Source organism: Mandrillus leucophaeus, unplaced genomic scaffold (assembly GCF_000951045.1).
Source record: "Mandrillus leucophaeus isolate KB7577 unplaced genomic scaffold, Mleu.le_1.0 Scaffold656, whole genome shotgun sequence".
NCBI lineage: Eukaryota > Metazoa > Chordata > Mammalia > Primates > Cercopithecidae > Mandrillus > Mandrillus leucophaeus.
The window spans coordinates 328,395-355,929 of record NW_012107097.1 but is presented as its reverse complement, the minus strand read 5'-3'; the positions used below and the strand labels follow the sequence as shown (position 1 = coordinate 355,929).

The following is a 27,535-nucleotide window of genomic DNA, read 5'->3' as shown; positions in this document are numbered from 1 at the left end:
AAAAAAAAAAAAAAAAAGCAAAAATTAGCCAGGCATGGTGGCGTGGGCCTGTAATCCTAGCTACTGGGGACGCTGAGGCAGGAGAATCGCTGAAACCCAGGAGGCGGAGGTTGCAGTGACCTGAGATCGCACCACTGCACTCCAGCCTGGTGATAGAGCAAGACTCCATCTCAAATAAATAAATAAATACATAAATAATTAATGAGAATGCCAGCAGGAGGGTGGGACTGGGGAGTTGGTCAGTTCTCTGGCCACTGGGAAGAGCTCTGGGTAGGGGTATCACCAGTATCACCCATCTTGAGCAGGTGGTGCCCTCAGTCCACTTGCCAGGCAGTATGTGGCAGGAAGAGCCTGGCAAGGCCACCAGGCCTCAACTGCTGACCTGCCGTGGGCAGACGGGGCTGCTGGTGTGGGGCCCGGCCCTGAGCACCACACAGGGCTGTGGGCCCTTGGGGGCCACTCCAGGCCCTGGGCCTCAGTTTCCTCATATGTAAAATGCAATCATAGTAATACTTGTTCATGTTGGTCATGAGTAGATGAGCTCATGTGCGTGTCAGGCTTAGAATAGTGTTATAGGGCTGAGGTTCCAAAAGGTATTAACACCTTTAAAAAATTTTCCTACAAAAAAAAATTCCAATCCTGCAGAAAAGCTGTAAGAATAGTACAAAGAACTCCCTTATTAAAGGACTTTGCCTGTTAACATTTGCCACGTTGGCTTTTTCTGTCTCCACATACATACATACATTCATGATAATGATGGATATAAAAAAGGGTAAAATTATCAATTTCAGGAAATTTCCCATTCGTATGAGACTTCTGTGACATACAGTCCATTGTTAAGTTGTGCCAGTTGCTTCAGTGCAGGGTGCCCCTCCCTGGATCCCAACCCCGGATGTAATCCAATCCCTTTAAGTCCCGTCTCTTTAGTCTCCCTTCATCTGGAGCAATTCCTCAGCCGCCTTTGTCCTTCCTAACTGTGACATTTTTGCGGTGTTATAAAGCCACTCGTTTTGTTGAATGCCCCTGGATTTTGGTTTGCTGATATTTCCTCGTGACTAGACTCAGGTTATGCGTTTTTGGCCAGAATTCCACAGGATCAGGAGGCACGTGATGTCAGCGTGCCCAGCAGGGGTGACGGTGACTCCCATGGCCTGGCTAAGGTGGCAGCCTTTTGCTGCTGTAAAGCGACTCGTGTTGCCTTTGTAATTAATAAGTAATCTATGCGGAGATATTTTTGAGACTGTGCCTGTGTATCCTGTTTCCCCACATGTTTTCACCTGATGGTGTGATTGTTTATTGAGCATTGACTCTTGACCAAACTCCTCCTGAAGTTCAGCTGCAGGTCAACATCTTGACGGGCATTGAGGTAAACACCAGCGTTCATTTTTTTTTCGGCTGCCAAGGTAAACTTTAGCATTAGGAAATATATTGATTTGTATCAAAGAGGTTTTATTCCATTTAGGACAAAAATGTTCTTCCTGGGTTTAAAGTCGAAAAGGCCAGATTCATTTATTCATTTGTTCACTAAATATTTATTGAGTGCTTACTGTATGCCAGGCACTATTCCAGGTGCTGGGGACAATTTTTTTTTCTTCTGGAAGCTGCACAGTAGTTGGGGAGTCAGTCAATCCACATGCTGCTGCGAGGGAGTGAGAAGTGAAGAGGAAGCAGGTTGGCAGAGGAGACAGGGCCATGAGGTTAGGGCTGCTGTTTTACCAGGGCTGAGCGAGCCTGAGGAGCTGGCCTCAGAGCAGAGGCCTGGATGAAGCAAGGAGCAGCGTGGCTCCGTGGGTAGGAGGGTCAGCCTGGCCGTGGGGGCGGCCCGTGCACGGCCCAGAGGAGCCCATAGCTGACGCGAGTGAGTGGGTCCGTGGGGAGCTGGTGTGGCTGGAGCAGAGGCCCCAGGCGGGAGAGAGGCAGTGCATGAAGGTGGAGAGAGGGCCAGGGCGAGGTCACCAACAGCCTCGTAGACCACGGCAGGAAGCACAGGAGCTGTGGAGCAGGGGACAGTTTGAGGTGGCAGCCCCCACCTCAGTGTGACCCTGACGGAGGCTTTTGGTGGAGATCTGAGGGAAGCCAGGCCCCTGAGGAGTGAGTGCTCTCGGGGCCGTGGGGAGCTGTGAGAGTGCTGCAGTGGGGTTCCCAGCCCTGCAGGCGCACCTCAGGAAAGGCAGGAGGGTGGCAGGAAGTGAGCAGTTGGAAAATAAGCGCCTGTGGATGCTCTTGCTGCTGAGGGGAGGCGGGAGGGGCTGGCTCAGTGAGACACCAGTTTCCCTGCACCCCGGGTGACTGGGGCGGGCCTTGCACAGGCCTCGGCAGACCAGGGCACGCTCACAGGCCAGGTGGCTTTCTGATCTGGAGCAGCCAGGGGCTGGGAGCCCGGCTGGGTGACCCTGCCCGCAGAGCCCGGCTGCTCTCCAGCGCCCTCTCTGCCTCTGTGCCCTGCCCATCTCGCCCCGACTCTCAGGGAGCTCCACTGCCCAATCCAGGCAACTGAGGCAACAGTGGAGAGAATCCAAGCTAGCCTTGGTGGAGCGCTTTCCTCTGTGTGAGGCACTTCCTGAATCTTTCCTTCTACTGACTCATTTAGTTCCCCCAACAGCCCTGGAAGGTCGGTGCTGTTATTGTTACCCCAGATTGTAGAGGTCAGGAGACTGAAGCCACAGAGAGGGCCAGTCACTTGCCTGAGGTTACGCAGCTAATAAGTGCAGAGCCAGGACTTGCATCCAGACTGACTGGCTCGAAAATCTCTGTTCTCATCCACCAAGCTTCACTGCAGGTGTATGAATTTCCCTCAGGTCCACTGCAAGGGCCAAGGTGGTGCCGTTCAGTCTACTTCAAGCAGTCTCCCGCCTCTTGAGATCTTGGTGTGCCTGACCTCTGACCTCTGCCTTCTGGCCTATGACCCATGACCCTGAGCTGTTAGAGAACAGAGTGAGAAGCAAGGAACAGTTTTTTGCTGCGTTCTCAGAGAGTTGTGAGGAGGTCTTCATGCCCCCTTTTCACGGTCAGATCCAGGGATTCCCAGGATTGGGTGACATTTATTTAGCACCTCCAGTGATCCAGGTGACATGTTTTATTTAATGTAAACAACTCTGTAAGGCAGATTTGATGACCACCCTTTAATAGGTGAGGAAGCCAAGGCTCTAAGACGTTAAGCCCCATGCCCAAGGGTACACAGCCAGTATGGAGAGTCGTGTGGCCAGCCTGGGGCCAGCGTCCATGTCTTCCCACTGTGCTGCTGTGCCTCCCAGAGCTGATGGACTGGGATGTTTGATGGGACAGAAGCCATGTGCCTGGTATGTCATCTCTGTACATCGTCACTGGGACTTGGAAGTAGAAGTTGAAAGTAGCCTGTAGTGTTATAGGAGCTCTGGCTTTAGGGTAAGAAGGCCTCAGTTCCAGGCTCGCCTCTGCCACATTTCACAGTGTGATACTGAATGACTCTTTTGAGTCCCAGCCCACCCTTGTCACTGACGTATGAAAGTGGGGTTAAAACCACCTATGACCTCAGACCAAATATGAAAGTATAGATGGATAGTTCTTAGCTGGGTTTCGCGGTGTGTGAGTGAGCACGAGGACTTCGTGGTGGTGAAATGTCCCTGCGGGTTTTCGGCTCTCTCTTGGGTTTCTCTGGGACAGCCTATCTGAACCCAGATTAAGAAAGTCAGCGGGGAACCATGGGTCTTTTGAGAAAGATCCAAGCTGATTTTGAAATACCCCTAAGATCTGTGTTAAAACACTATGTATAAATGTTAGAGTAATGATAACAATTGTACCAGATGTTATTAAAAATAAGGGAAAGGACTTAACCAAAACCAGGTGGTTTTGGACCAGGATGCCAGCCTAGAGTCTGTTTAGGAAAACTGCAAGACATCCTTCTAGTTTAAAACTGTAGTTCTCACCTGGGGACAGTTTTTCCTTTCAGGGGACACATTTGGCAAAGTCTGGAGACATTTTGCGTTGTTACAACTTGGGGAGGGTGCTACTAACATCCCAATAGAGGCCAGGGATGCAGCTGAACATCCTTCAATGCACAGGACAGCCCCCGCAACAGAGAATTATCCAGGCCAAAATGTCAGTGGTGCTGAGATTCAGAAACCCTGGATGAAACATCACAGCATTTATGTGGTATTTACTGTGTGCCAGATATTGTTCTAAGAACTTCACAGGTAATTGACTTGTTTAATCCTCCCAGCCTTGTGACACAGGAGCTTTTACTATCCTCATTTGACAGATGAGGAAGTAGAGGCACCAAGAAGTTAAACAAGAAGTTAAACAGCTGAACCTTGCTCCCGGGTGATGCCAAGGTCCCATTCAGAATAAGGAGCAGGCAGAGCCAGTACTTGAACTCAGTCTGGCTCCAGAGTCTGTGCCTGGAACCACTGCGCTGTGCTGCACTGCCCGTCATTAAGGGGACTACTGGGTTTTAAACCTTTTTTTTTTTTTTTGAGACGGAGTTTCGCTCTTGTTGCCCAGGCTGGAGTGCAATGGCGTGATCTGGGCTTACCGCAACCTCTGCCTCCCAGGTTCAAGCGGTTCTTCCGCCTCAGCCTCCCGAGTAGCTGGGATTACTGGCATGCGCCACCACACCTGGTTAATTTTGTATTTTTAGTAGAGATGGGGTTTCTCTACGTTGGTCAGATTGGTCTCGAACTCCCGACCGCAGGTGATCTGCCTGCCTCGGCCTCCCAAAGTGCTGGGGTTACAGGCGTGAGCCACCGTGCCTAGGCTTTAAACCATATTTTCAGCTTTGGGTCCAGAAAGCCACATACCTAGAAATTTGGCATGTGAGAAGAGTTAGGGACCTCTCATTCCTGTGCCTGGAAGGTGGAGCAGGAAGGGCTGGGGCTTGCCTGACGAGGGGCCCCGTGTTTTCCAGGTTCTGAGTGTGGCTCAGCTCATGAATGCAGTGGCACAAGGCACTCTGTGGGGGTGGCTCTTGGGTGCGTGATCCTCTTGGATTTTGGCTTCCCTCAGGGAATCAAAGCCAGGGCGGGAGGTCTCACCTCACCGTGGTGCCTGTGGCATAGAGAGTGGGCATTGCTTCCGTGTCACGGGCTGTGCTGTGTCGTTGCAGATGTAAAGACGACTGTGGTTTACCCTGCCACAGAGAAACACCTGCAGAAGTACCTACGCCAGGACCTCCGCCTGATCCGAGAGACGGGAGATGACTACAGGAACATTACTTTACCCCACCTGGAGTCCCAGAGCCTCAGCATCCAGGTGACTGGCTGCATGTCTCAGATGCAGAGCACTGCTCCCGTGGCTGGTGCCTCCTCTTACGAGTGTCTATTGGGGTTGTATTCGGGGCCAGGCGCTGTGCTAGGTGAGGGGATGGGGGTACAGTAGAGAGCATGGTGGACAGAATCCCCACGTCGTGCCGCTTACATCCCATGCACGGTCACACAGTGTGTGACCATACATAGATATCTCAGGATCTGTATGCTCTGTGAGATAATGAGGGCTGCGGAGAGAAATGGACAGGGTAAGTGCGACCAAAAGGCCTGGGGTGGGCAGTTGCCATTTTATATAGCATGGTCAGAGAAGGCTTTGGGGATGAGGGAACTGATGCTGGTCTTGGTCCCACCTGATGTGCTTGGGCATGCCATGGAGGCTCTCTGGGGACCTCAAAGCAATCCAGTCCTTTGGAAGAATGTGTGTCTGCTCTGCAGTAGCCCTGATCCAGCCTCAGGATGACTGTGCCATTGCTTTGGGTCCATGAATGGGTAAAAGGCTGATGTTGAGTTAGTCCCACCCAGTCCAGACTCTTATTCCTGGTTTTACCTGTGGCAAACTGGCCTGCAGGATCTCAGTCTCAGAGTAAAAAGCTCTTCCCTCACCCACTCCCCCTTGCATTCGTCCAAAAGAAGGCAGGACTCCATTGGCCCCGGGGATTTGGTGCAGGGACTCCATTCACAAGCTGGCAGTCGTCTGGCCAGGCCAGATGCAAGGCCATTTAGCGCCAAGATCCTGACTCCTCCCTGGGCCTAGGCCCAGTGCCAACTGGAGCCTCTGCCTAGAACTGGCCCCATGTGAGTACTCAAAGTTAAATATGATTGATGCTTATTGATGAGTCAGTTTCTTGCCCACTCACTGACTCTCACACTGTTCCTTATCTTTATCGTTCACCTTTGTTCTCTTTGAGCATTTCTCACTTTTCTCCCCAAGATTCAGGTCACTGTGGTGAAGGGTGTTGTGATGTGAGGAACTCACAGCCACTCCTCCCTGGCCCAGAAGAAGGGAGGGTGTGCTGTGTCTGTGGGCACTGCAAGGTGAATTGTACTCGAGAGGAGTAAGGAAGGGGAGGTTGGCAGGACCTGCAGGAACAACGTTTCCTTGGGAGGCCGTGTGCCGCCAGCCCCCTTCCCCAGCCTGGTTCAGCCGTGGACTCCCTGGGCGGCAGTTTGCACGGGGTGCGTCTGGCTCAAGCTGACTCACTTTTTTTTGTTGTTGGTTGTTTGTTTGTTTTTAAAGTCCCAGCACTTGTTCTGTTTTCCAAGTGGAAAGGAACTACGTCTCCACCTTCTTAGAGTTTCTGCTGTTCAGGGTCCTAGGGAATCTCCTGGAACAGTTGTTCTGTTGTGCTGGTTGCGCAAACCTGAGATTCAAGTAAGGAAGGCCTGATGTGGTTGGTGTGAGTAGCTGGGATTACAGGCGCGCGCCACCATGCCTGGTTAATTTTTTGTATTTTCAGTAGAGATGGGGTTTTGCCATGTTGCCCAGGCTGGCCTCAAACTCCTGAGCTCAGGCAATCTGCCTGCCTTGGCCTCCCAAAGTGCTAGGAGTACAGGTGTGAGCCACTGTGCCTGGCTGTGTATATTCCTCATTATACACCATTCTGCAGTTCCACTCGGAGAAGAGCACAATGAAAACTCCACTACTCTTCCAGCTCCTGACAGACGGGAGCGCTTTATGTATTCCTTCTTGGCTATTTCTAGTTTACAAGCACTCAGCTTCACTGGCAACAGTCATTATGTTTACTGAGTACCTACTATGGACCTGGTCCTATGCCAGGCTTTGGAGAGTCACCAAGATGATGAAACCTAGACAGGATCCTCACAGTCTAACAGGGAAGATAGACTTGTAAACGGGCAATTGTGACAATGGGATGAGCACTCTGATCCCTAGATGAGCTACCGTGCTGATGCAGAGGGACAGTGACCAGCACAGACAGTCGGGACTTCACAGGGAGAAGATCCTCCCCTTGGGTCTTAAAGGACAAATAGAAATTTACCAGGAGCACAGAGGGAGGGAGGAGCAAGTCCAGAGGCACACAGAGCTGGAATCATCTGATGCTTTGGGGGAGCTGCAAGGAGTTTGGTGTGACTGGGGCTTGGGCTGCTGGAGGGTCAGAGGCGACAGCACAGAGATGGTAGGCAGGGGCCAGGCGGAGGCACATGGACTTTGTCCAGGGGGCCAGGAGTTCCTGAACCTTGCTTACCATTAGGATTGCCTGGGGATTTTCATAAATACTGAGCACGGAGCACTATTCCATATCTGCTGAATCTCACCCTTCAGGGAGTGGAGCTGGGAATTGTGCATTTAAAAAAACCTCTCTCTCTCTCTCTCTGTCTCTCTCTCATATTTCTAACAACCATCAGATGTGAGAACAGTTGCCATAGGCGGTGAGGGTGCCCTAAATAGTTTTAAGCATGTGGACAATATGGTCCGATTTGCAGAATTAATTGATGGCATTGGGGTGAGCATAGAACAAGAAGACTGGGAAAGCCCAGTGTGGGTATGAACCAAGGTAGGGACAGTGGGGAAGGATTCTGGAGCAATTTCAGAGGTAGGTCTTCACAGGGCTGGATGGGGCTTAGCAACTGGTTGATGTGGAGAGGGGAGGGAAGAGGTTGGGTGATGAGTGGATAGAAGGATAATTCATGACCCAGTATAGGGGACAGAAACAGAAGAGTGGGTTTGCATGGAAGACAGTGAGTTCAGTTTGGAATTTATTGAGTACTTACTATGCATAGTGCCAAGAACTGCTCTAAGCATTTATGTGCATCACACCTCATTTATTTATTTATTTGTTTATTTATTTATCTATTTTTGAGACAGAGTTTCACTCTTGTTGCCCAAGCTGGAGTGCAATGGTGTGATCTCGGCTCACTGCACCCTTCTTCTCTCAGGTTCAAGTGATTCTCCTGCCTCACCCTCCCAGATAGCTGGGATTACAGGTGCCCACCACTACGCTGGGCTTATTTTTGTATTTTTAGTAGAGATGGAGTTTCACCATATTGGCCAGGCTGGTCTCAAACTCCTGACCTCAAGTGACCTGCCCACCTTGGCCTCCCAAAGTGCTGGGATTATAGGTGTGAGCCACCGCGCCCAGCCTCGCACCTCATTTATTCTTCACAGCAGCCATTTTGGAGACGGGTCTCAAAGCCCGGCAGTCTGGTCCTAGTATCTGTGCCCTAAGCCAGAGATACTATTTGACTCCTTAGATGTGAGGTACTTATAACTTCCCAGTAAAAACTGCAGTGGGATGTCTGGATCTGGAGCCTTCGAGATCATCTAGTTACAAATGTCTGTCTGTGAGTCATCCAGCTAGACTTCAACCTCAGCCTGGTGTTTGGATTCTCTGTCTGTCATCTAAGAGCAGCGTGACATTGTCCTTAATTTCAGAGCCTTGGTTTCCTTGTCTGAAAAATGTAACTAATGGCTCCTGCCTCCTGGGTGTTGTGGAAGTTGAGAGAGGTGCCATGTATCATGTGCCTGCTATTGTTTCCAGCACAGAATGATGCCAGGATCGTAGCCACCATTCTCTACTCCAGGTGACTGTTCAGAGGAACAGGCACAGCAATGTGCAGAGCTGAGACACCTGGGAGACATGGTCACACCACACATGGCTGGAGGGGAAGTGCAAGGCAGCAGGCAGAAGCAGAGAGCAGGAGGTGATGAGGAAGGAGCAAGATGTCTCATGGGAGGTCAGGGCGGGAGAGAGGGTACCGAGGGAGCTGCTAGTGTCACCTACTGCAAAGAAGTCCAGCCAGGTGAGTTGCAGAAAGCTGATGGCATCACCCACTGCCCAGTTTATCCGCAGGGCTGGCCAGGTCTCTTGGGCTTGGTTTCAGATGGTGGCACTCCCCATTACATAGCCCTCTGTGTTTGTGTGAATTTTGTTTTTTCTTTCTCCTCTTTTTCTTATCTGGGCCTCTGGCCTTGAGGCTTCCTGTGGATGCAGCTCCCTCCCACTTTCCCAGCGGCCTCTCCCAGGAGGCAGCAGGTACCCTGGCCCAGGGCGCAGGCTCAGGAGCCAGATACTCATGGTTGGAATTGGCTGACCCAGCGTGAACGTCCTTGCACTTGCAGTCTCCTTACCTGTAAAATGGGGACAATGTCCAGGCGCGGGGGCTCACGCCTGTAATCCCAGCACTTTGGGAGGCCAAGGCGGCAGATCACTTGAGGTCAAGAGTTCGAGACCAGCCTGGCCAACATGGCGAAACCCCATCTCTACTAAAAATACAAAAGTGAGTTGAGTGTGGTGGCACACGCCTGTAATCCCAGCTTCTTGGGAGGCTGAGGCAGGAGAATCACTTAAACCTGGGAGGCGGAGGTTGCAGTGAGCCAAGATCATGCCATTACACTCCGGCCAAGAGTGAAACTCCAGCTCAGAAAAAACAAAAAGCAAAAACAAACAACCCATCTCTACTAAAAATATAAAAATTAGCCGGGCGTGGTGGTAGGCACCTATAATCCTAGCTCCTGAGGCAAGAGAATCGCTTGAACCTGGGTGGCGGAGGTTGCAGTGAGCCGAGATCACGCCACTGCACTCCAGTCTGGGCGAAAGAGCAAGGCTCCATCTCAACAACAACAAAAAAATGGCGACAATGATAGCAGCCACCTCTCAGGGTTGCTGTGACACTGAGAGCAGTGCCAGGCAGAGTGCAGCTGCTCTCACGGTCATCACCCCTTCCTGCAGTCACTCGTCCTCCAGCCCCGCTCTTATTACCTCTCTCACCACCTCCTTTGCTTTCACCGCCTTTCCCTCTTTTCCTGTCCCCAGTGACTCTTGTAGCTTCTGGCATACCATCCCACCACCTTTGCCACTCGTAGGGGGCCTCCCTTATGCTGGCTGTGCTGGGCGCTTTCATGCGCATGTTCTCTCTGAAAGCCTTCACCATGCTTACGTATATATCATCAGCCCTATTTTACAAAGGAGGCATCAGTTGCTCACCCAGTGACAGCTGGGAGATAAAACCAGGTCTCCTTGGCTCAGAACCTGCTCACGCTCGCTCTACCAGTCAGAGGCAGATGCCGCTTTTCTGTGAACCAGGGACGGACCGTGGGGAGGCTTGCTTATGGGGTGCGTTGGGGCTTTCCGTAGGGAATGCCATCTCCCTCCCTCCCTTTTATTTCCGCTGGCTTTTTCCTCCAGCAGCACATTCCCAGGAGATTTCAGGTCAGAGAGGAAATGCCTCTGTGGATGTGCTGGCCATGCATTGCTCTGGCCCAGGCACTGCATGAGGAAGCGGCTGTCGGGTGTCCTCCAGACCCCTCCCAGGAAGGGGCCTCATTCAGTTTCTTGGGAACTGCCTGTCTTTTGTTGTGAATGGACCACATTGTGACTGGCCTGTGGGTCTTGTCAGGGGTTTGGGGCCTTGTGAGGGGTTTGGGGCCCTCTGAACTGAAATGCTTCCTGTGGGTAGAGAGCTGCAGGAGACCTCGAGGCCCAGCTGCCCTCACCCCTAGTCCATTGCAGCTGAGAGGTGAGGATGCAATGCAGTGTGTTCAGCCCTCCGGGCTCAAGGTGTGAGGTTGTGTGGACCCTAAGGCAGTCCCCGTGTCCCTGGCCTTCGGTGATGCTGCCTGTCCAGCACTTCTGGGAGTAGAAGGAGGATCATGGATGGCTGCCTGGTAGTGTCGGTTCTCTGGCCTCCCCAGCCTACCTCCTGTCCGTGGCTCCTTCTCCTACATCAGTGAGCTCAGAGACTGTTCTGACTATGAGGAGGAAGGGGCGGTAGTGTGTCCTCAGCCACTCCCCTCTCTGGTTTCCCAGCAGGTCTCTCCCCCGGATGTAGGGCTGAGTTCACTGTCCTGCATGAGTTCATGTTTGCAAAGGGCCCTGAGAGCTGGGGGAAGTAGAGAAGAGCTGGGGGTACTGAGGTTTGACGCCTGTGACCCCCAAGGCCTTCTCAGCCCAACCTCCTGCAACCTCCTAACCTCAGACAGGCCTCCAGGACCATCTCTGTAAAGTGATGTCCTCGGGTCCACATAGGCCTGGGAAGGGTCCTCTGCAAACTGTTGACAGCAGATGATCCAAGGGTGACACAAGGGCCAGGAGCCTGGGTAGCCCTGAAAGGTCTTGGTGAGGTCGCTGTCTCTGTGTCTCCACATAGCTTTCATTTCTGCTTTGCCATGCGGGGCCTGTGTCAGCAGAGACTGCTGATTAACCGGCATCTGCAGCAGCTCCAGGCGGGCCGAGGTGCTGAGCCCGCTGCTGATGAGAATCCCGGTGCGGCGGGAAAGCTGCACACATGAGCTGCTAGAGGCAAAGGCTCTCACTGCCCTGGTGGGTAGCCGGCCCTCCACAGAAGGAAACCGTGGTGCCCTCAGCCTCCTACCTTGCTTTGCCCCATAGTCCTGAATAGAGTGAAATAGGATCCATGGAGGCAGCTCTTCCCCTGAGTCCTGTGGGCAGTGGAGGGGGTCACTGCTATAAAGGGCAGACACAGCCTGGGTCTGCGAGGCCTCCGCAGAGCGCGTGCACTATGCTGACCAGGAAGAGCCTGGCCCCATCCGAGCTGCAGAGACCCTTGTGATGACTCATGGCTGAGTGCCAGCTGGAGTGGGAAGGGGGAAAATCCCTTCTGGACCCCTAAGGACAGATGCTTAGGGACAGGGCAGCCCGGATATAGATCCTCTGAGTGTGGCGGCCTTTTATGGCTTGGTCCTGTCTCCTGGAGAGGCCAGGGAGTGCACCTAGCTCAGTTTGGGGTGTCTCTCAAGGGGTGATGAGTGTATTTGTGAACCATCTCTCTCCCCCTCCTTTCAGTGGGTGTATAACATTCTTGACAAGAAGGCTGAAGCGGACCGGATTGTTTTCGAGAACCCAGATCCCTCTGATGGTTTTGTCCTCATCCCTGACCTCAAGTGGAACCAACAGCAGGTAAAGGTTTCTGGCTGGAACGCCCTGGTCTCTGGCCACCCTGCTGCAAGTGCGGGTCCTTCTGACTGTCCTCTTTCTCACGCTGGCCTGTCTCTAAGCAGATTATAATTAACCAACAAGGGTTGGCCTGAGCTCTCTGTGGGAACCGGGTGGATACCTGTCATACCGAAGTGCTTTTGCTTTAATGGGTCAGCTTAAAACCCTTTCTGGCTGTCCTCCCACCCAAGAGGTAAAATGGGGTGATGTTTGCGCCCGTGACTACGTAGGCCATTCCTTACCAGCCAAGTGGTCTGGGCAGCCGCCTGTGCTTCCAGCTGCACCTGGAGCCCTCAGTGGGGTGTTTGCATTTTGTCCGTTCCCCGTGACACCAGCAGATCCAGGCAGGCCTGTGTTCTGAAGCACTGGCAGGCAGGAACCATGGTGACCAACCCAAGGCATCGCCTCCTCAGCCCGAGCTGTGGAGTAGCTTAGTCCAGACTTCCACTCGGGCCGCTCGGCCCCTTGCCCTGGCCTCCAAGCACCTCTGCTTCTCCTACTTTCCTAAGGAGCAGGTTTGGGAGGAGCCGTCCTCCCTCACAGGTATCCCTTTCCAGTTCCCTATGGGCTTCTGTGTCTCCCAGACCAGCCCACCACCAGAGTTATCACTTACCACCACCTCTTTTACACCTGAGAGTTCACAAACCCTTATACCCTGACGGGGTCAGAAACTGGCAGAGCCACTGTGTTGTGGAGAGCGCTGTTCTTACCACAGACTGGAACCTGGCTGTGCTCAGCCTGCAACAGAAGAGGGGCCTGGATAAGGCCGAGGTAGGCAGGCAGGCGTGGGCACTGGGAGCGGACGGACATCTCTCCTCCACTTTCACCTGTGGAGTCATCTGGGCTCAGATGTGCCGTTCTGCTCTTGGTGGGCCCATCTAGTTTTTGCACCCCTCACAGGCTGGAGAGACTCGCAGAGAAGGTCTGCCCCTCCACGGGCTCATTCCCTCTGCTTTCTCAGTTGTGGCTGCCCGTGAGGCCTTCAGTTTTGACTTGGGGTTTAAAGGGGTGGGATTTTGGCTCAGAGTTACACAGGCAAGTGAGCATAATTCGTCTCTTGACAAGTGGCTTGTGGGAATTCCCAAATGTGGCCCAAGGGGTGGGAAAGAATTTGAAGGGATTTTCCGAACTTGCAGCATTGATTGATGATTTCCTAGAGCAAGTAAGTTCAAAGAAGAGGGCTCTCCTTGTGTGGGGCGCTGCAGCGAGAGGCTAAGGGGATGCCTGCATCCACTCTGCCCTTCCCTGCAGCTTCTCTCTGCCTGTGCCACCTTCAGGCCTTGAAGGAGGGAGCCAGGACTGGCTCTGTAGGCATTTGAAGAGGTAGGACCTGAAGGCCCCTTGTCTCAAACTGAGCGGTGGCTCTGCAAACCCCCATCTGTCCCCTGGGGCTGCCCTGCACCTAGAGATCCAGGGTCAGAGCCTGGGTCACAGGAGGTGGGGCCCACCATTAATGAGAATCCCAGCAGGGCCATGGAGGTGTGGGGTAGGAGGACCTTCTGCCGCACGAGACTCTTGAAGACTGAGGAGCTTGCCAGGGGATTGCAGTCTTAAGGCCAAGGAGGGACAACAAGAGATAGACTTACCCGTCTCTATTCCAGAAACCCTGAATGCATTTGAGCCCATGGCAGAGAAGAGAAATCTGCCGTCCTTCTGACTCCAGTACCGGCAGGCTCTGCTTCACCTGCCAGTGGACCCTCCCTGTCTCTGTCCCCTTTAAGACAGGAAAGGCTTTAGGAGCTGCACTGTGGCTGCCAGCCACAGGGCTGGAATTACTTGTCCTCAAGGGTCATGAAAGGGCCAGCTTAAATGTCACACTTTGCTTCATAGCGATGGCAGGTGTGGTCCTTCTTAACCTTTGCTTAATTCTTTTTTTTTTTTTTTTGAGACAGAGTCTCACTCTGTTGCCCAGGCTGGAGTGCAGTGGCATGATCTCAACTCACTGCAACCTCCACCTCCCGGGTTCAAGCAATTCTCGTGCCTCAGCAACCCAAGTAGCTGGGACTACAGGCGTGAGCCACTGTGCCCAACCTTAATTCTTACTTGACTTTTGATGATGCCCTATTTTAGTGTCTCAAATATTTGACTTGTGACAGCACTGAATTTGATAATTCTCTTTGAATTAGGCAATGTATCCAGCAGGAAGACAGGCCATGCCTGGGCTTCTATTCTTTGTCTTTGGGACAGGGAAGGGCTGGGGATAGGGAGGCACCCTGGTGTTTGCTTTGAGGAGCTTTCCTAGCCACCTTGATTCTCCTGCCACTCGTCTTGAAAGTTACTGTCTCCAAACTGATGGCCCTGAATTAAAGAGATAATCCATTTTTTCATCCATTCAACATATATTTATCAGGTGCCTGTTTGCTAGAGACTGTGCCTCCTTAGAGGTTGTAACATCCCTTCTTCTGTTCTCTTAAAGGATCACCTATGTATTCTTTTTTTTTATTTGTTTATTTTCTTGTAGGTTTAGTTTATGCATGTGGCAAAAATGCACACAGTACAGAGGATATTCAGTGAAAGTATGCTCCCTCACCTCACAGCCCTTCCTTTCCCTTCCCCAAAACAACTATTGTTGCTATTTCTTTGTTTCTGGTGACCTTTCTGTATTGGGTATATAAACATATATGTACATGTGTATATGGATACACACGCATGTTCAGTTCATATGATTTAAGTTCTTTGGTCTAAAGTTCTCAGACCAGGCAACTCTTCTTTTGAGTCACCCCAGAGGTTAAGAGCTGAGTCTCCAATGCTCCAGCAATTCTTTTTCTTCCTGCCAGGAAACTATTACTTTGATTTTACTGTCTTGACTTGTAAAAAGAGACTGACGATGTCTATCTGTCTTCCCAGAGTGACTGATGGGCCACCTTCTGGGGCGCCAGCCTGAGGCCCTCTCCTGCCCTGGCCTAGCTTTCTTCAGATCACTTCTCTGAGCGAGCAGGCCCTTTGGCTGCCAGCAGGAAATTTTGGGTCATGTCTAATATCAAAGAATGGATTATTTTCCCTGCCTTACCCAGCCTGTTAACTGACACCCAACACCACGGGCTGACACCCAGCACCAGGCTCCATGCCCTATTCTGTGCCAGTGGAGCAGAGAGTTGCGAGTTAGAGTCATGTTTGTGACTTGTCAGCAGACATCATCTGAAACAAATGTTACTATTATTTGGGAGTTCCGTTACAGTAACACATAGAACAGCTGAAAACATACACATCCACCACCACGTGCACATGCGTGCATGCGCACACACAAAATTCAAGTTCAATTTTGTTTCTGGGCTTCCCTTTGCACTCCTAAGTCCAAAGTGAGAGAGTACATTTCTTGGCCACAGGCCATGAGAGAGTACACAGGGAACTTGGGGCAAACTGAGGCCTGGTGCATGCAGCTCAGCTACACGTGGGAGCTTCCTGTGGGCTCATCTGCAGAAGGTCTGAGGCAGAGAACACAGATTCTTAGAACTCTGGCAGGAAAGAATGTTCATGGCATGTAAAGACCATGGCATAGTTGGATATCAGGCAGTCATATAGAAAAGCCCATCCTGAATTTTCAATTTGAGGCCCCAGGAAATTTGGTTGGGTGAGTCATGGTCCTCAAATTATCTCCACAAGGAATCTGGTAGCTCAGACAGAAGGGCAGGACACTGCTGGGTTCTCCCTGTGCCTGGCCCCTCAGAGCCTTGATGTCTGGGGCCTGCCAGGCGCATGGATGTAATTACCAGGCAAGGCCAGGGTTTAGGTGAGCAGGGTGGGTTTTCTGGGCAAGAGGAAGAGTTCATTTGCTCTCTGGCACAAGATCTTGACTTTAATTCTTTGTACTGTTGTGACCTCCAGGTTTTTAGCCAGGCTGTGCTCAGGAAGGACGGCCAGAAGGTGTCCTGTGAGATAGGGGAAGAGAGCAACAGACTTGCTGCCCTGGTGTGTGTGTGCTGCTGAGCTGGCCCTTGGCTCCCTTCTTGGCCTTCAAACCCCACTCCACCCCTTCATGAGCCTTGACTCCAGATAAATCAAGTTGCTTCCTCTCCCCTTACGTATACATTCTATGCCCTATACATTTGTACCCTATACAGTCTTGCCTCCAAGCCTTTGCTCTGTTTCCTCTACCTGAATATCCTTTCTCCAAATTCTACCTCTTTTTCTAGACCTGATCCTCTGCCTTCTCTTCCAGGAGGCCTTCCTGGGTTCCTCCAGGTAGCTAGAGTCTTTCTTTCCTCCTGTGCTGGGATTATGTTGTGTCTTACAGCAGAGCTACCTGCATACATGCGATGAGACTATAAACTCTTGGAGGGAGAGAGTTGCCCTTGCTCTTTCTTGAACCTCCTGGCTCCCTGCCCCTGACAGCTCTGGGGAGTGAGTATATAGAACTGTCTGCCGGACGTGGTGGCTCTCACCTGTAATCCCAGCACTTTGGGAGGCCGAGGTGGGTGGATCATGAGGTCAGGAGTTTGAGACCAGCCTGGCCAATATGGTGAAACCCCGTCTCTACTAAAAATACAAAAAAAAAAAAAGAGCCGAGCATGGTGGCACGCACCTGTAGTCCCAGCTACTTGGGAGGCTGAGGCAGAAGAATCGCTTGAACCCGGGAGGTGGAGGTTGCAGTGAGCCAAGATTGCGCCACTGCACTCCAGTCTGGGTGACAGAGCGAGACTCTGTCAAAAAAAAAAAAAAAAAAAAAGAACTCTCACATGGTATTCTCTAGCAAGAAGCATACACAGAAGGCCTGCTTCTCAGACCATCCCACACGGCCGGGGTATGCGGATGCGCGCATTGCCGGCGCGTCAGTCCTGCTGCGGGGTTTCTCCTGGCGCTGTAGGCCTCAGGGGTGGGTGCTTCCTGGCTTACGTGAGAACTCCGGGGTTGGCAGCCTCCCCAGGTCTGTTCCCTGCTGAGCCTGGTCTCCCCTTGCTCTCTACGCAGCTCGATGACCTGTACTTGATCGCCATCTGCCATCGCCGGGGCATCAGATCCCTACGCGACCTCACTCCGGAACACCTGCCGCTGCTCAGGAACATCCTCCACCAGGGGCAGGTGAGCGGCTTCACCAAACCACGTGGAAGCCCAGGGAAATTAGACTCAGATTCCAGTGTGTTCCCGGGCCCCTTTCCTCACCCTTCCCAGAGTCCATCTTGGAGAGACTTCTCTCTGGATGCCAGTCTCGGGGACCCCATCAGGCTCTTCAGGTTGAAGAGCAGGGCTCTTTGTCCCTGGTCCTGCCTGGCGCCCCAGCTCTGCTTTCAGCCACCTTTCCTCACCCTCACACGCCTTCCTCAGGCTTTCTGCATCCGGGATGCACTTCCACCCCTCACCCCATAGACTCTGGTCCTTAAGTCCTGGCCCCTCCTACTCCAGGATCACCTGTCTCTCTCACGACAACCATGACAACCACATCATGCCAGAGTTTCTTGGGAGTATGGGCACATGACTTCGATATGTGTGTACACGTGTCTCCTTGTCTAGATTGAAAACAGGCTGAATTCTGTAGCACCTGGTGTTCTGGGAGACTTTCTGTCTGGGATATTTGTTGAATTGAATGAAATTATCGGGGCTCTAAACAGAGCCCAGGAGCAGGGGGGGATAGGGGAAGAGTGTCTAGAATCTTAGGTGTGGTCCTGGCCTGACATTTGGACCCTAACCAGCTGAGTGGCCTGGGGTGGGTCACTTCACCTCCCTAAACCACAATTATCTAGATGGATCCCTTCTAAATCCACCATCCTAGGGGCTGGGTCTCAGTCTTTTTTCTACTCTGAAATGTGATGATCTGCCTAACACGCCAGAGCTAGCAGTCACAACGATGCCCAGCCAGGAGAGAGGTTGGCCCCTTTTTGACCAGTGCTGCTTCGAGGTGTTAATGCAGACCTGGAGGAAAGGCTCTGCCCACACCCAGCTTCCCCCTGCCGCTGGGCCCCAATCTGTCTTCCCTCCTGCCCACCCATGGCACCACCCCTCGACTGCCTTTACCTTTGTGGGGTGACTTGTTCAGATCCTGAAGCAGTTCCTGGATATTACAAATGGCAGAGAATGGTGTCTTTCTCTTGGGGAGATGCCAGGTCAACACTTTGATCTGCCCAAGGAGCTCTGACAGCTCCGCCCTGGCAGGCAGACCTCACTTACTCCAGGATGCCCCTTGGGTGCCTTGGCCCTGGTCCCACCCTGCTGCAGAGATTCCTGGGGTGAGTTCCAAATGCAGAACACGGTTCTGGGGTGTATACTGAGCCCACTGAGGCCCTAGTATTTTTCTCTTCACCTCTGACCACCTCAGTGATTTGCCCACAGTGGAGATAAGAGTCTCCGCTTAATTCTATGCCTTGCAGGCTCCTGAAGGTGGAGGTTGGTAGAAAAATACCCACCCCTGAGCAAGGCGGAGGTGGGCAGAGGGAGCCAGGGCCACAGTCAACGCTTTCCTCTTCTGCAAGGAGCCCACCGAGACTTCCCCGGGTCTGTGTGGGAGCAGCCCCTCCCACACCCCTTCCACAGTCCTTGCTCTTTCACCAAATTCTCAGCATAGCCCCATCCCCATCTTCATTGTTTCCAAGCTCCACCCTGTCCTATGCTAAAAGAGAGAATGAGGCTTCCTCCCTTCCACTTCATGACTGATTAAAGGCTCCTAAATCACGAAAGTCCCCATAGTCTTGGGAGTCTGGGGCCTGTCTGTAGACACTGGACCTTCCAAGATTCCCGGCAGCAGCTGTTTGAGGAAGCCAGTGTTTCATCCACGTTGGGTGGGGAATGCTGATTGAGGCCGCTCCCCTCTTCTTTTGGGAGAAAGAGTCTCAGCTTTGCTGTTGTCACCTGCACTTGTGGATTTCCTAGACTAGAAGACAGAGCAAGCTGAAGTGGACAGCAGGCAGAGAGCTGTTTGGAGGGTTTTTATGAGCTGTCCCAGGCCAACCCGGGATTCAGACGGGAGGAGGGTCTCGGTGGGGACATGGCGCCGGGCCTCAGACAGCACGGTGACTCCTGGCCTGCCTGCCCCTGTCTCATCAGGAGGCCATCCTGCAGCGCTACCAGATGAAGGGAGACCGTCTGCGAGTATACCTGCACTACCTGCCCTCCTACTACCACCTGCACGTGCACTTCACCGCCCTGGGCTTCGAGGCCCCTGGCTCAGGCGTGGAGCGGGCCCACCTGCTGGCTGAGGTGATCGAGAACCTGGAGTGTGACCCCAGGCACTACCAGCAGCGCACGCTCACCTTCGCCCTCAGGGCCGACGACCCCCTGGCTCAAGCTCTTGCAGGAGGCTCAGCAAAGCTGAATTAACTCAGGCAGAAGAGCACAGATGTGTGGGACTGGGGGAGGAGTGGGGACAAGATTTTTTATCTCCAAGTGAATTTTCTAAAAATGTATTTTGTACCGGCTTATTCCTAGTAGTGAATAAACTAGTGGGCTCACTCAGTGTGGACAGTGTGGCCTGGGAGGCAGACAGATGGTGGGGGAGAGTGGGTGGGTAGAACCTGTAGGGAAGGCCTTGAGAATGGTGGAAAGTCTCCAGGTGGTGGTTTCAACTGACGGGTGGGAACTGCCCTGGAAGGGTGCCAAAGGCCTTCTCCAAGCCCCAGGGCTCACCGTCCATGGTGGCTTCCTTGTCCCCACTCTGTGCCTCTCCTGTTTGCACTCCTTATTCTGCTCCTCCCCCTCTCCCCTCCTCCTTCCTCTGCCATCCACCTCTCCTTTGAGGAGTTCCCCAAAAAACCAAACTTGGAACCTTTCAGGAAATTATCTATAGAGGTTTCTGATGGCACTTCCTCCTTCCAGCAGTGAGGTCACACCTCCCTGTGAGTCAGTCAACCCTGTTGATAAACTTCTTGTTGACGAGGATAGGGGCCTGGTGCCTGGAAATGGGCGGGTTTTAATATGAATCAGATTATGCAAGCCTGAAAAGCCGCCTTGCTTTGTTATTTGGTCAGTGAGTCCCCGGCCTTGCTTTGTTATTTGGTCAGTGAGTCCCCGGCCTTGAGTTTTTATCTCGGCAGAAAGACAAAACAGACTCACATGAAGCAGCCAGAAGATCAAGTGCCAAACAGTGAATCAGCAAAGGGCAAATGATATGGTTGCAGTTGAATACAAAAGCCCGGAGGCAGCTCGGGTTCAAGGCCTATCAGAGGCAGACGTTCAGAGGATCTTGAGACCAGGAAGGGACCTCAAAGCATCAGAGGCTGAAGACCAGTTAGGGAGCCATCAGGACTTACCTGGGAAGGGTGACACCTGCCACTGCTCAAGCAGAGCAGGGACATGGCTTGTATGGGCGGTCACACAAGTAAACACACAAGGCTTTCTCTCCAGCACACAGGACCAAGGCATCATGCTGCCAGAGGGGCTGGCATTTGCCACTTTGTCAGAGTAGGGCTGTGGATTTTGTGCCTTGCTTGGGAAGCTCTCAGGGATGGCAGGATGGTAGGCTCTTAAGTGACAGCAGGGGGGAGGCTTGAGGCACAGTGGGTGGTCCTTACTCTCCATCCCCTGCCTGAGTACCAGGCAGCCTCATTCAGAGACTAGCCCCTGCACGTGCAGGTGGTAGCGCAGGTGCAGCCAACCTGCTTCAGGGTCTCAGGGTCTGCTGTGGACCCCTGTGGCCCTGGGAGAGACTCCTTAGAAACAGCAGAATCACCAACATGGTGAAACCCCATCTCTACTAAAAATAGAAAAATTGGCCAGGTGTGGTGGTGGGCTTCTGTAATCCCAGCTACTTGGGAGGCTGAAGCAGGAGAATCACTTGAACCTGAGAGGTGGAGGTTGCAGTGAGCCACTGCACTTCAGCCTGGGTGACAGAGCAAGACTCCGTCTCAAAATAAATAAATAAATGAATAAAAAAGAAACAGCCGGGAACTGGAGGGTGTGGTCAGAAAGCCTCAGGGACCTGCTTCAGCCTTCAGGGAGTTCGGATGAGGCACAACGAAGCCACTGGCCTCTACTCAGCCATTCTTCCCTGCAGCTGTTTTTGTTTTGTTTTGTTTTGTTTTTTTGAGACAATCTCGCTTTGTCACCCAGGCTGGAGTGCAGTGGCGCATCTAGGCTCACTGCAACCTCCGCCTCCCAGGTTCAAGTGATTCTCCTGCCTCAGCCTCCCGAGTAGCTGGGACTACAGGGGTGCACCACCACACCCAGCTAATTTTTGTATTTTTAGTAGAGATGGGGTTTCACCATGTTGGCCAGGCTGGTCTCCAAATCCTGGACTCAGGTGATCCGCCTGTCTTGGCCTCCCAAAGTGCTGGGATTCCAGGCATGAGTCACGGTGCCCAGCCCCCTGTAGTACTTCAACAGTCCCTAGATTCAGGCAACATGGAGTTGCAGCCAAGGAACTTTGAGGTGGTGACCGATGCAGGGAGGTCTGGCAGAACCAGCAGGATCCATTTCATGGCCACCACACATCTGACTGACTCTTGGCCTAAGCAAATACTTCTGTGGGCAGTGACACTAGCAGCTGCTGGGGTCTTGGGGGCAGGAAGCTGGATGGAGGTCTTCTCCCAGAGCAGTGTCCCGCTTGCAGGAATGCTCCCTAGGTCTCAGTTGTGCCCATTCCAGGTCCAGGGGAAAGAAGTGACCCGCTCCCCCTCTGAAAGCAGATGTGGTCCCGACAAGCAAACACGGGCTCCATCTCCAGCACCGCCACGGAGCAGAGGGAGGCCTCCCAGTGGAGCAGCCCTTCCCTGCGGCCTGAGCCCATGCCCTCCTGCCCAGCCCCCAATGGTGCCGCTGGAGGGTCTGGCTCGGTGGCCTCCTGCTGACCTTGCCGTTCCTTCCCCTCCTCTTGTAGCGCCTGGCCCCTGGAGGAAGGTGGATAGGAATTTGACACTGGATGAATAAAGGTTTGAGGGGCAAGAGAGATGGGACAGAGTTCACCCAATGGGACAGACAAGGCTGGGAGTCACAGCAGACGCCAGGCACTCGGGTCTGGAGAGGCAGGGCATGGAGACAGGGACCCACACGCTGGAAGGCTTCTCCACTCCCCCAAGGGCCTGGCCAGTTCTGTCTTCCTTCTGCCCACTCTGTGGGGAGGGGCCTCTCTGGGATGGCATCCCCTGACTCCTCTCCCAGCCTCGTTCATCTTCACCACGGTACAGAAGGGGGCCCCTCTCCGGGCCTCACCACTTAACTTTTCTTGTACATGGAAAGACAAGCCTCTGCTAGAAGCCTGGCAAGGGTTCCCCTTCAGAGCCAGTCAGTGCTCTGCTGCTGTAATCGCCAGGTCCCCATGCAGCTCCCTCCCTCAATCTAACCCTCTTTGGGCTTAATCACCCTCAAGGTCTAGAGTGCACCAGGGATGGCTGCTCTGCCAAGCCCTGTTGAAACTCCTAAAAGCATAGTCTGTCTTTGTAGGGTGACCTTCATATCAGACTCCTGGGAAACTCAGGATGATAGCTGTGCATCTAGCGCCTCCTTTTGTTCCTGTTGGTGAGTTTTCCGCTTTCCCCGCTAGACTGAGCGGGTGTTGAGGGCAGGAGCTTTGTTTTAGTTCTCTCTGTATCCCTGGCCCCTAAGACACTCCCTGGCTCAGCAAACCAACCTTTGAGACAAAGCAACATTATAACACTACGTTCATATAGCAGGTCATTTCATGACCCACATTCTCACTCCTTTTTACAAAGAAATGGGCTCAGGATGTCTTGTCCAGCTTTATGGAGTGAACGTCAGCTCCAGGAAGCAAGACTTCTGGCCTTTTGTTCACCGTTTCCCCAGAACCTAGGGTGGTGACTCACCTAATAAGTGCTCAATAAACATGTGGTAAATGGAGGACCAGAGCTAGGCTCTGAATGAGGCATCCTGGATCTCAGGCAGGGGATGGACAGTAAGGACCTGCCCCTCTACCTCATGCTTTCCTCCTGCTATCACTTAAGCGCCCATCATCCTTCTGTCCTGATCAAGCCACAATCTGCAGCCCTGCCTTGACAAAATGGCAAATGCCAGCGCCTGTCTGGCAGCATGACACTTTGGTCCTGTGTGCTGCAGTATGCCTTACGTGTTGAACTGTGTGCCCACAGAAGCATGCCATGCCCCCGCTCTGCTGGAGCAGTGGCAGATGTCACCCTTCCTAGATAAATCCTGGACGGCTCCACGACTGGCTTTTAGCCCCAACACTTGGCCTACATTCTTTCTGGCTTGGTTGGAGAAGGAAAGAAGCAGTTGGAGGCATGACTGCTATTGTTCCTTGGCTTCTCTCCGTTTGCCTCAAAGTTTCCTAATAGAGCAAAATTGCTGAGTGGTCTCTATTTATCAACATGAAACAGAAAAATACCATCTCAGGCCCCCCATTCCATGTCCCTGTTGAATACAGATCCCCAAACTGAGAAATAAGAAACAACTACATACGAAGTAATACTTGAAAATGTTTCCCTTGTAATGCTCCCATACCCAAAACATTTGAATATATTTATTTTATTGTTGTAGGTCTGCCAACTCTCCCTTCTCAGGAAGGACTGTTTTTATTCCAAACATGTGTATAGATAAGGTTAAAACGTACTTTTTAAAATAAGTAGATAGTGATAATTATTGATAGTTGTTTTTAAAATAGCCTTGCTTAACAAAATAAATGTTGGCAACCCTAAGTGTGTTCTATTATAATATTATTGACATTACATTGAATTTGGAAATCCATGTCAACTTGAAGTTACCAAGTTTTAACCACTGTTAGAAAATAAGCAGGAACGAAATCTGTTTCAAGTGTTTCAATATGATTTAATAAACAGGTTTGGAGCATCTACCCCCACCCCCTTTTGGTTTTTTTGCAAGCACTTGGAGGCAGAGCTCATGTGGAGCTTACAATTTAGTGAGGAACACAGGCATTAATTACAAAGTAATTACAATGCTGATGAGTGTGTTGAAGTGGAGGGGCTATGAGGCTTCAGTCCCGAAAAGCTAAACCTGCAGACTACAACTTTAAAAAAAAAAAATTATTTAATTGGCAAATAAAAATAGTATACATTTATGGTGTACAACATGATGTTTTGTTATATGTATACACTGTGGAATCACTAAATCAGGCTAATTAACATATGCACTATCTCACATACTTACCATTTTGTGATGCTGAGAACATTTAAAATCTCTGCGAGCAATTTTCAAGTATACAGTATATATATATATATGTATTTTATTTATTTATTTATTTTTTTGAGACAGAGTCTTGCTGTGTCACCCAGGCTGGAGTGCAATGGCGCAGTCTCGACTCACTGCAACCTCTGCCTCCCGGGTTCAAGTGATTCTCCTGCCTCAGCCTCCCGAGTAGCTGGGATTACAGGCATGCACCACCACGCCCGGCTAATTTTGTAGTTTTACTAGAGACGGGATTTCACTATGTTGGCCAAGCTGGTCTAGAACTCCTGACCTCAAGTGATCTGCCTGCCTCAGCGTCCCAAAGTGCTGGGATCACAGGCATGAGCCACCGCGCCCCAACCAGTACATTGTTATTAACTATCGTCACCATGTGGCACAATAGATCTCTGAAACTTCTTCCTCCCACCCAACTGAAAGTTTGCATTCTTTCACCATCTCCCCATTCCGACAGACAACCACCATTCTACTCTCTGCTTCTGTGAGTTCCACTTTGTTAGGTTCTACACGTGAGATCACGCAGTGTTTGTTTTCTTGTGCTCTAGGCTTGATCTTGGTCATCAGCCCAATGACAAGCAGAGCAAAGGCCCAGAAGTTAGGGAGACCAGGGCTCAGTGTGGCTGGCACTGAGAACTGAGCTTCGAGTGTGGGCCCCCACATACATTTAGGACTCTAGCCAATTTTCCCTTCAGAACCACGATGAAGAAATGAAAGCCAAGGCCAAGAAAATCTTTAATGTTCTGTTCCTCCCCTGTTTGGGAAGCAGAGTGGTCTGATGGCTCCAACAGAATCTGTGCCATAACCAAGTCTCATCTGGGGCAAGTTACATAACTGCTCATGAAATAGGAGTGATCACAGTGCTTCCCCCAGAGGGTTTTTGTGAGGGTTAAATAAGAATTTTGTGGGACATAGTAATCACTCAGTAAATGTTCTGGTCTGAGAGTGACCAAAAGGATGGAACTAGAGATATTTGGGCATGAATGTCTGTGTTCCCCTAAAATTCATATGTGGAAATCCTAACCCCCAAGGCAATCGTGGGGCCTTTGGGAGGTGACTAGGCCATGAAGGTAGGGGGCCCCATTAATGGGATTAGTGTCTCATAGAAGAGATCCTAGAGTCACCCCTAGGCCTTTCCCCTCACTGTGAGGTTACAGTGAGAAGATGACCTTCTGTGAACCAGGAAGCAGGCTGCTGGCATCTTGATCTCAGACTTTCTAGCCTACAGAACTGTGAGAGATTTCTGTAGCTTATAAGCCACCTAGTCTATACTTCATATAACAGACCAAACAAAGACAATATTAAAAATAACTTCCTGATTAGAAGCGCTATGAAATGCTAGACTATGCATGGAACCAAGAAGTTTTATTTATTTATTATTTATTTATTTTTTGAGACAGAGTCTCACTCTGTTGCCTAGGCTGGATCATCATCATCATCATCATTATATATTTTTGAGACAGAGTCTCACTCTGTTGCCTAGGCTGGAGTGCAGTGGCTCAACCTCCGCCTCCCGGGTTCAAGTGATTCTCTTGCCTCAGCCTCCTGAGTAGTTGGGATTACAGGCACCAACCGCCACGCCCGGTTAATTTTTGTGTTTTTAGTAGAGATGGGGTTTCACCATGTTGGCAGGCTGGTCTCGAAATCCTGACCTCAGGTGATCTGCCCACCTCGGCCTCCCAAAGGCATAAGCCACCGCTCCTGGCCAACCAAGAGGTTTTAAGGAAAAAAGCCATAAACTTTTGGTGGTTAATTGACTGTGGCCCTAAACAGAGGCAGGGGCTGCGTGCAATGACTTCTCAGGATCTCTTTCAGCCTACAGGTTCCTGGAATGCATTTCAGCTAACACAACAACAGTGATGTCCCTTGCTATTGAGAACCCTGGGAACAGCTCAGCTCCATGGTCCAGCCATATAAATCTGATAAAAATAGGAGCTGAAATACCATCCTGGAGTTGCTATTTTTAAAAGCATCTGAGATGCTGGATGGGGTGTATTTCTTCCTCAAACACATCTTGCTGTTCCCTCCTCTTGGTGGGCAGGATACTAACGTGGCACATGAGACAGGAGCTGTTCCACGCTGCTGCTCACACCCACTCCTGCCAGAGAAGGGCCGCAGGGCCAGGGCTTCCCAGGTCTAGATGCACCTGCTCCTCCCTCTGCTCCTGAGGCCCCTCTGGTTGCCCCAGCACAGAGGTGTCCTGCCACTTCCACCAAGGAGAAACACAGGAGCGTTTGGGAGGCAAAGGAAATGGGAATGGAGGCAGCACTGATGGCTTGGAAGGGGCATGTTCCTCAGGTTACCTTGGCCCCACTTTGGCACAGTTAACATCCAAAAGAAATGGTCCCCATGGGCCAAAGCCCTGCTTACCCCATCCTACTGCCTCTTGCTGAGCTGCTCATAATGTGCTGTAGTTGCACCAAAGGGGTGCCTGGGGTCAAAAAAGCAGAAGGAGAGGAGAGAGGAGAGGAGAGGAGACGGAAAGGAAAGATGGAAAGAAAAGAAAAGAAAAAAGAAAAGAGAGAGAAAGGAAGGAAGAAAGGAAAGAAGGAAGAAAAGAGAAAGAAAGAGAAAGAAAGAAAAAGAAAGAAAAGAGAGAGAGAAAGAAAGAAGAGAAGAGAAGAAGAGAGAAAGGCACCAGAATTGCTTCCCTCCTGCCCCAAAGATGATACGGCTTCTAGGCAGTGAGCTAAGCTTCTGGCCGTGCTGTTAAGAAACTGGAGGGAAAAGATCATCATGAGTAAGCACATTGTGGCCTAACCTGGGGGGAGCAGAATTACAGTTAGCTTCTGGGCACCTAGTAACCAGGCTTGGGATAAGCTGGGGGAAGGAGGGGGAGAGGCCTGAATACAGCTTATAGGTTAGAAAAGGCATGCCACCTGCATAGTAACAGCGCACACTTATATATAGCAAGTTATGCTTTCAGAGCAAATTCGCATCCGTTACCTGATTTAATGCCAACAAATAGCCCTTTGAATAAGCAGTTATTTCCATTTCCCCCCCCAGTAGAAAACTAAAGCTATTTAGTGGCAGAGATAGAGTTGGAACTCAGGTCTCCAGGAACAAATGCTGGTTCTTAAGTTCCATTTTCTGGTAGAGTGACATTTACGTGATTCATGAAAAGAACTGCAAACTGTGCTTAGATCTAGTTCATCAAATGGCCAAGTTTAGAGGCTGGGCTGATGCTTGGATCAGTTCTGCCAGATTCACCTAGTTATTGCGGGCAGCTGCTTACTCCCTTTGGGCCAGTTTTCCCATCTGTAGAACAAGGAGGCTCTTCCCTCTTCCTCGACTTGCCCAAGGCAGGGACTTAGTCATTGTGTTCTTTTTTTTTTTTTTTTTTTTTTTTTT

General features: G+C 51.4%; 1 protein-coding gene and 1 long non-coding RNA gene across 2 annotated transcripts in view; one reads left to right on the top strand and one right to left on the bottom strand.

Moving 5' to 3' along the window:
- Positions 1-19,534, top strand: part of DCPS (decapping enzyme, scavenger) — a 39,600-nt gene extending 20,066 nt beyond the window's left edge. Inside the window, 5 exon segments of the mRNA XM_012001249.1 lie at positions 5,081-5,226; positions 12,002-12,115; positions 17,060-17,170; positions 19,127-19,360; positions 19,362-19,534. Of these exon segments, the coding sequence (XP_011856639.1) occupies positions 5,081-5,226; positions 12,002-12,115; positions 17,060-17,170; positions 19,127-19,360; positions 19,362-19,394 (638 nt within the window). The 3' untranslated portion in view covers positions 19,395-19,534.
- LOC105554694 overlaps positions 15,293-27,535 on the bottom strand; it is a 13,890-nt gene continuing 1,647 nt past the window's right edge. Inside the window, exon 2 of the long non-coding RNA XR_001008364.1 lies at positions 15,293-16,020. This is a non-coding gene — a long non-coding RNA (uncharacterized LOC105554694). The remainder of the gene's footprint in view (positions 16,021-27,535) is intronic.